The sequence below is a fragment of the Rattus norvegicus genome, chromosome 4 (genome assembly GCF_021556685.1).
Source record: "Rattus norvegicus strain SHRSP/BbbUtx chromosome 4, alternate assembly SHRSP_T2T, whole genome shotgun sequence".
Lineage (NCBI taxonomy): Eukaryota > Metazoa > Chordata > Mammalia > Rodentia > Muridae > Rattus > Rattus norvegicus.
In genome coordinates, this window is record NC_141537.1 from 159,764,992 (window position 1) to 159,773,098 (window position 8,107).

At 53.2% G+C, this 8,107-nt stretch overlaps 1 protein-coding gene across 3 annotated transcripts; it reads left to right on the plus strand.

The window, feature by feature from the left end:
• Mlf2 (myeloid leukemia factor 2) lies at positions 1-4,661 on the plus strand. Of its 3 annotated transcripts, none has more exon segments than NM_001446315.1 (9): positions 1-201; positions 702-779; positions 999-1,125; positions 1,369-1,404; positions 2,393-2,446; positions 2,742-2,870; positions 3,036-3,195; positions 3,762-3,974; positions 4,119-4,661. In NM_001446315.1, coding segments are annotated over 7 exon segments (744 nt in total). In that variant the 5' UTR covers positions 1-201; positions 702-729; the 3' UTR covers positions 3,950-3,974; positions 4,119-4,661.
• The last annotated feature ends 3,446 nt before the right edge of the window (positions 4,662-8,107 follow it).

The following is an 8,107-nucleotide window of genomic DNA, read 5'->3' on the forward strand; positions in this document are numbered from 1 at the left end:
ACTTCCGCTCGGGCCTGACCGAGGTTCGGCTCCTCGGGCCGAGGGCGGGGGTACGGAGGTGGCAGCTGAAGGCAGGAGGCGGTGCGGGAGGCGAGAAGCTCCCGCGCGGACCAATCCCTGCGTCCCGGGCCGAGACCCTGCTCCTGCAGCGCCCCGAGGAGAGGCCGGCCGGATGGGCCGCTGAGCCCGAGTCGGGGACCGGTGAGGCCAGGGCGGCGCGGCCCGCACGGTTGCAGGGATGCGAGCCCGGGAGTGGACCTCCCTCTCCGGCTCGCCCGGCGGGAGGCACGGGTTGGGGCAGCGGCGGACCGGCTCGGTGGGCAGTGAGGCCCGCCCGGAGAGGCCTGGTAGCGGCCCGTGCCAGCAGAAGGCGGAGTAGTTGGGGTCATTAATGGGGTGGCGGGCCGCCGTTCGAGATTCTCATCGAGACTGGCGTCGGAGGAGGAGCTGACCGTGGCTCGGGGAAGAGGATGGCGGGCGGGGGTGGAGGGGCAACACTAAGAAGCTTGGGGAAAATTCCGTGACCGGCTTGGAGAGCTACTCGCTCTCAAAACTAGAAGGTTATGTGGTCCACCTGCCGAAGGGTCTCTCTGGAGTTTGGATGGGTCATTGATAGTGTGTGCAAGAGACAGCTTTAAGAGTAGCTACACTGAGCTGGTGTGCATAAGCCTGCATGAAACTCAGCCTCCGTATCTTCACAGTGTGGAGCCCCCTGGAGCTGAGATCAGGATGTTCCGCTTCATGAGGGACGTGGAGCCTGAGGATCCCATGTTCCTGATGTGAGAATTCCCTCCCCCCTCGTGCACTCATCCCACTCTAATTCAGGTCTGAGCAGTTCAGACAGACCTCTGGGTTCCCGTGTCTGGAACCGGATAGAATTTAGCTGCAGCTCTCAGACGGGAGTTGGTCTCCTGCCACTGCGCACCCTGACTTATTTGGGGGGAGGTGAAGAAGGCTGGGGTTTAATCTGCCGTCTGTATTGTATGCTCACTCCACAGGGACCCCTTTGCAATTCACCGTCAGCATATGAGCCGCATGTTGTCAGGTGGCTTTGGATATAGCCCCTTCCTAAGCATCACAGATGGTAACATGCCAGCAACCAGGCCTGCCAGCCGCAGGATGCAGGTAACAGTTGGAACATACCGAGACCCAGGGTGACTAGTTAAGTATGCTGCCATTCTGGTCCTACAACCAGCTTTAAAAGGACATGATCTGTGTGGGAGGCAGAGGAGTGGGGATAGAGAATCTGGGAAAGGGGGCTTTGACTCCCGAGGAGAGAAGGATGGGGTTGGGGGATGGAGGCACTGGCCACGTTTGGTATAGTAAGGTCGTAGGATGTAGTTCTAACTTCTGTTCCTTATCTTGTAGGCTGGGGCTGTCTCTCCCTTTGGGATGTTGGGAATGGTGAGTTCTTGTCTTCTCTGTTCCCCTCGAGCTCGCTCTCTCTCTCTCTCTCTCTCTCTCTCTCTCTCCTGTGTCTCTGTCTGTCTCTCTCTTCTGGCTCTTTGTGTCTCTGTCTCTCTCTTTCTCTGACACACAGATACACACAGACCTTAGATGTTATTTTCAGATGTGCCACTTTGGTGACAATGTTAGTCTAGGGGTGGTCTCAAAATCTTCTCTGGATAGTTGACATAGTTTAGAGCCCATTGAATATAAATCATGGAGCTAGGGCTAGAGAAATGGCTCCAGGGTTAAGAGCACCTGGCTGTTCTTCCAGACAACCAGGGTTTGGTTCCCAGCACCCACATGACAGTTCACAACTGTCTGTCTGTAGTCTCCAGGCATCTGATGCCATCTTCTGTTCCCTACCGTGCATTGCATGAATGGAGGGAACACATACATGCAGACAGAACACTCATTCATAGAAAAATATAAATAAAGTGCTCAAATACTCCTGATAGCTGGAAGTTCTTATCCACTGGGGAAAGTAAGATTGTATAGCAGTTCTTTTGAGGAGGGAGACTTTGGGACACTTTTACAACTCTAGATATTCAGAGGGTTTTTTGGTCGATGTCTTGGATTTTGGTTTTTTGAGACAAGGTTTCTTTATAACAGCCCTGGGTCTCCTGGAACTCACTCTGTAGACCAGGCTGGCCACAAGTCATCTGTGCTTGCCTCTGCCTCCCAGTGTTGGATTAAAGGCAAACCGTCAACATTTAGCATGTTCAGAGGAGCTAACTCACTGCTTTTGGGTCACTTCCTTAAAGATAGGGAAATGCACAGGTAGGAGAAGCATCAGAACAGCCACAGACCCGAGAAGGTGGCCAGCAGCTTATGGGGAGGAGCATGAGTGTTCTGGCTACATTTAAGAAGGAAAGCGGGTCTGTCCTCAGGTGAGTGACAGGCCCACAACCGCTGACCCATCTTCCTGACCCTCTCCTTTCCTCAGTCCGGCGGCTTCATGGACATGTTTGGGATGATGAACGACATGATTGGGAACATGGTATGACTTGCTCCAGTCTTCCCCGGCCTTGATCTCGGTGGCAGCCAACATGGCGGGAGGGGGTGAGGTGATGTGCTAGTGAAGAGGCTGGGTTGGACTGAGCTGAGCCAGAGCACCGGGGTCCTGTGTGTGTTCTTATACCCCTGAGCGATCACATGTGTTAGTGTTGGGCTAGGGAGTTGGGCAGTTGTGATGCCCATTCTCCTTGTGTAGTTAAGAAAGCTGAGGCAAGAGCAGTCAGCTGGAGGGAGCTCCCTTCTGCAAAGTAGGCCCTCCTCATTCAGTCTCTCCTCAGGAGCACATGGCCGCCGGAGGCAACTGCCAGACCTTCTCTTCCTCCACGGTCATCTCCTACTCCAACACTGGGGATGGTGCCCCCAAGGTTTACCAGGAGACATCTGAGATGCGCTCTGCCCCAGGCGGGGTGAGTAAGGAACTCCCCTATCTCAGAGGAGGTAGGACTGATTGGCACACACAGGAACCAGGGACGTCTTTTTTCAGGAATGGGTCGTGGGTGGTGTGTTCATCCAGGGTGATGTAGCCAGGGCTTTGTGGGGACAATTGCATGTGTCTGGTCCCTTTGTCCCAGATCCGGGAGACACGGAGGACTGTCCGGGACTCAGACAGTGGCCTAGAGCAGATGTCCATTGGGCATCACATTCGGGATAGGGCCCACATCCTCCAGCGCTCCCGAAACCACCGCACGGGCGACCAGGAGGAGCGGCAGGACTACATCAACCTGGACGAAAGTGAGTGAGCCAGCCACTCAGCCAGCCAGCCTGCCTGCCTGCCTGCCTGCCTGCCTGCCTGCCTGCCTTCCTTCCTTCCTTCCTTCCTTCCTTCCTTCCTTCCTTCCTTCCTTCCTTCCTTCCTTCCGAGCAGCAGCCTGTAATCCAGTTCCTTTGCACTAGAGCACAGCTTTCTCTACCGTCCCACAGGCAGCTGAGGCAGCTGAGGGGAGCCCTGTGCTTAGGCTCTGTTGCCAGCTTCAGGGCTGAGTCAGGTGTTGCCAGGGAGGGGCAGAGCCTGACTGACATCAAGTGCTGACAGTTGTACCCTCCTGTGTTGGGATCAGTGGTTTCTTTTCTCAGATTAGTGCTTTATTAACTTCCCATGGTGGGTAACTAACTCCTGGTGTCTTTCTCCTGTAGCTGTGTCTCAGGTTTGCCAGTGACATCAGGAACTGTGTTGAAGCCAAAATAGCTCCCAGCCCCCGTTCTCCCGTGCATGATCTCAACCTTTGCCCCTCAGAAGGTGTCTGACCTCAGAAGGCTGTGGCTCACGGCCTTCCATGTCTGCACTCTGTCTTCTTTAGGTGAGGCAGCAGCGTTCGATGATGAATGGAGAAGGGAGACATCTCGATACAGGCAGCAACGTCCTCTGGAATTTCGACGGCATGAGGCGTCTGTGGGTGGGGGACGAAGGGCTGAGGGGCCTCCCCGCCTGGCTATCCAGGGACCTGAGGACTCCCCGTCCCGACAGTCCCGTCGCTATGACTGGTGAAGGCCCCAGGCTCTCAGACTCTCATGTAAGTGCCGGGAGGGAGGGAGGGAAATAGGACAGCCCAGAGGAGGTTGGGCGCAGACCAGTGTAGCTTAGCTGTCAGGGGCAGAGAGACTTGCTCCCTCTGAGTGCCTGGAAGACGCTTCTGTGTCCTTTCTCTCCCTGACAGGCTCATCTTTCTGTCCTCCAGGTGCAGGCTGGGAGGCTGAGAAATCCTTGAAATGACTGTCCTTTCCAACCTCCATCCCAATTTAATATTAAATTAACAGGCAAGCTGGCCCCACCTCTCCCTGAGTCTCAGGGAGAGCCTTTGACTGCCCCCCCCCCGACCTTCATTTCCATCTTCACCCTCACCATGTGTCCCCACCCATCCTGTATCCACTAACTTGAGTTTTCATGTTGCTGCTCCATCTCCAAGCCGCCTCATCTTCCCGAGTCCCTGCCATGCATTGAAGGGTTTGGGGGCAAGCTCTGGGTTTAGGGATCTCCATCCCTCAGCTCCCCTGGACCCTGCCCACCTCTTCCTCAGAGCTCCACTGCAGATGCCATGGTCCTATGAGGGCTGTGGAAAGTGGACTAGTTCCCAATTCTTTGTCCCTCCCCCACATCACAAAAACACTTTCCTATTCCCTTCTCTGCCTTTATAAAAATAAATGATTTGTGCAACTTGTAACTAGGTGTTTATGGAATAAAGGAGAATGGAAAAAAGTAAGGTTCTGGCTGCTTTTCTTCTTTTGCCTCAGTTCAACCCTCCGTACCCTACCCTCCCTCTGTACCCTATCTTCCCTCTCGCCTCCACATGTGTCCCAGCTGTCTGAGTTAGCGTTTCTTTTGCTGTGACAAGACACCATAACCAAGGCAGCATATACAAGAGAGCATTTGATTGGGGTTGGGGATTTAGCTCAGTGGTAGAGCGCTTGCCTAGCAAGCACAAGGCCCTGGGTTCGGTCCTCAGCTCCGGGGAAAAAAAAAAAAAAGAAAAGAAAGCATTTGATTGGAGGATTGCTTGATGCAGAGGCTGCGCCCGTGACCGTCATGGTGGGGAACAGCAGGCAGGCAGGCATAGTGCTGGAGCAGTCAGCCTACATCTGATCCACAGGACGTAGAGACAGTGGCTTGGCCTTTGGGACCTCAAATCCAGTGACACACCTTGGTCCTTCCTAAATAGTTCACCACAACTGGGGACCAGACACTGAACCATGAGCCTGTGGGGCTGTTCTTGTACCAGCTCCTCAAGGAACTATGGAGCTGTTGCCGTGCCGACGCCAAGGGATGGGCTAGACGGAAGGAAGTAGCTCACATGACTGCTCTCCCTGGGGTCTAACTGACCAGGGTCGTATTAGGGTACAGAGTGAGGCCTATGGAATTGGCTGTCCCTTCCCTTGGGCAGAGGGGTTTGCCAGGGCCAGGCAGACATGCACAGGAAACTTTACACAAGTCTTCAAGAGGGAAGGCTTTCTCAAACTCGTCACCCCTCAGCTGCTGAGAACTTGAGCCAGGGGAGGAGAGCAGTGGAGAAGGTAAGCTGGAACTTGAGCAGTCTGGCAGACAGGAAGAGCTCACATTTCTCAGCATGTTCAACTCCAGCTTTGCAGCCAAATGGGTCACTCTGTCCCTCCTGCATGCTGGGCAAGCACTCTGCCAGTGAGCCAGGTTTCTCCTTCTGTTTCCTTCTGCAGACAGCTCTCACACTGTAACTAAGAACAACCCTGAGTTCCTGGCCCTCCTGCTGGGACGGTGGGCAGGTTCCCCCATGCTGAAGCGTTTCAGGTTTCTTCTATCAGCTATTTTTCTGCTGATAGAAGTCAATATGTAAGGCCAGGCATGGTGATGGTGGATGTCTTTAATCCCAGCATCGGAAGCAGAAATAGGTGCATTCCCACAATTGGAGCCAACCAGGGCTACATAGTGAGGACTCTGGTCTCACAACAACAACAAAAAAAAAAAAAAAAAAAAAAAAAAGAAAAGAAAGAAAGAAAGAAAGGAAGGAAGAAAGAAAGAAAAAGGTTGTGTGTGACATTCAGGCCCTGACTTCTTAGCCTAGAGCAATCACTGACTGGAGGGCTGGTGAAGACTCACACCCTGCAGAGGCAACACCATTGCCTGGGTTTGGAAGCTGATAGATTGAGACTCAAAGCACCCCCAGACATTTAAGTCTAACCTCTGACACGGCTGGCTAGGCGTACTTTCTGTGCATACAAGTTGCTCTTACCACTCTCCTGAGAGACTGGGTGAAGAAGACCAGAGGCTTGGTCTCCAGGCCAGTCTTCCTGTAACCACGTCTTCTCGCTTACCTGGGCCTCAATTATATAGTTATATTCCAACTGCAAGTAATCTTAGGGTGTAGGCCATGCCTGGCTTCCCTCTGCCTTCCAGTGCTGGTCCCCACATTCCAGTGCTGTTCTTTGGAGTCTGTTTGTTTTGCAGGGTGGGTTCTCCCAGGTGGTAGGATTACAAGCTGTGCTAGCCCAACCAGCTTTCAAGAGTAGCTATGGATAGACTAGAGCAGGGCTAAGGGCCCTGACTTCACTCTTGAGTGTCACAACCACGGCTTCACACTTTGGGTTCCAGTTTTCAGGCATAGAGATGAATTGTTTTGTTTGTGGAGTACTGGGGATGGGACCTGGGGCTGTCTCACATATGCTGGGCAAGTGTGTTCTACCATTGAGCCCCAGTCCTTAGGAACTAATACTTCCCTGGTCTCTAGGGTTGGTCATTGTACTGGCTGGTTTTGTGTCAACTTGACACAAGCTGAAATTATCACAGAGAAAGGAACCTCCGTCGAGGAAATGCCTCCATAAGACCCAGCTGTAAGGCATTTTTTTATCTAGTGGTCAAGGTGGGAGGGCCTAGCCCATGGTGGATGGTGCTGTCCCTGGGCTGGTGGTCTTGGGTTCTATAAGAGAGCAAGCTGAGCAAGCCAGGGGAAACAAGCCAGTAAGAAACGTCCCTCCGTGGCCTCTGTATCAGCTCCTGCTTCCTGACCTGCTTGAGTCCCAGTCCTGACTTCCTTTGGTGATGGACAGCAATGTGGAGGTGTAAGCTGAATAAACCCTTTCCTCCCCAGGTTGCTTCTTGGTCATGATCTTTGTGCAGGATTAGAAACCCTGACTAAGATAGTCATGATCACCTTGCTTCAACCTGGCCCATGTGATTGTAGTGTTCAGCAGGGACATGCTGTAGGACACAAGGTGCCAGCAAGAGACTGAGTTAGAAGAGCTAGCCATCCTGGGTACCCCCGGTACCTCACCTCTGAGATCTCTGTGAGGGAGAGCTAGGAAGCAAATAAAGTTGGTGCACACACCTTTGATCCCAGCCCTGGGGAGGCAGAGGTAGGTGGGCCTCTGTGAGTTTGAGGCCAGCTTGATCTACAGAATGAGTTCCAAGATAAATAAAACTATGAAGAGACTCTCTCTCTCCTCTCTCTCTCTCTCTCTCTCTCTCTCTCTCTCTCTCTCTCTCTCTCTCCCCTCTCTCTCCCTCCCTCCCTCCCTCCCTCTCTTTCTCCCTCTGTTTCTCTCTCTCCCTCCCTCCTCCTCCCCTTCTCCCTCTCCCTCTCCCTTTCACACTTACACATTTTCTTTTTGTTTTTTCAGGCAGTAACTTGTGTAGTCCTGGCTGTTCTGGAAGTCCCTCTGTAGACCAGGCTGACGTTGAACTCAGAGATTCACCTGCCTCTGCTTCCCCACTGCTGGGATCAAGGATGTGTGCCAGCACCGCTGGCTAAGAGACCCTTTCCCAAAACACTGAAAACAATAAAGTTCCCCTCCCTAGGAATGCTGGCATTTTGTTTTAGCTCTCCATTCTGGCTCAGCTTCGCTCTGTAACAGCTTCCACCTCAGCCCCAGACACTAGGTAGACATACTCCGGTCTGCCCTACTGCAGAGAGGTATAGGTCCGAAGAGGCAGGTCCCTGGTGTGAGACCGAACTGAGCACTGCAGAGTAGCACACTCAGTAGTGAGCAAGCCCCAGCCTGACTCCACTGCTTAGGGGCTGTGACTCGAAGAGGGTTCTTCATCTCTCAGAGTTAGTTCCCCGTATCCTATGGGCTTTCTAGACACTGGAGGTGTGGATTCGTGGAGTCACACCTCAGAACTGTGAGTGCAGGGCAGAGGACACATTAGACGGAATACAAACCAGTGTTCTTGTGTTTCTAT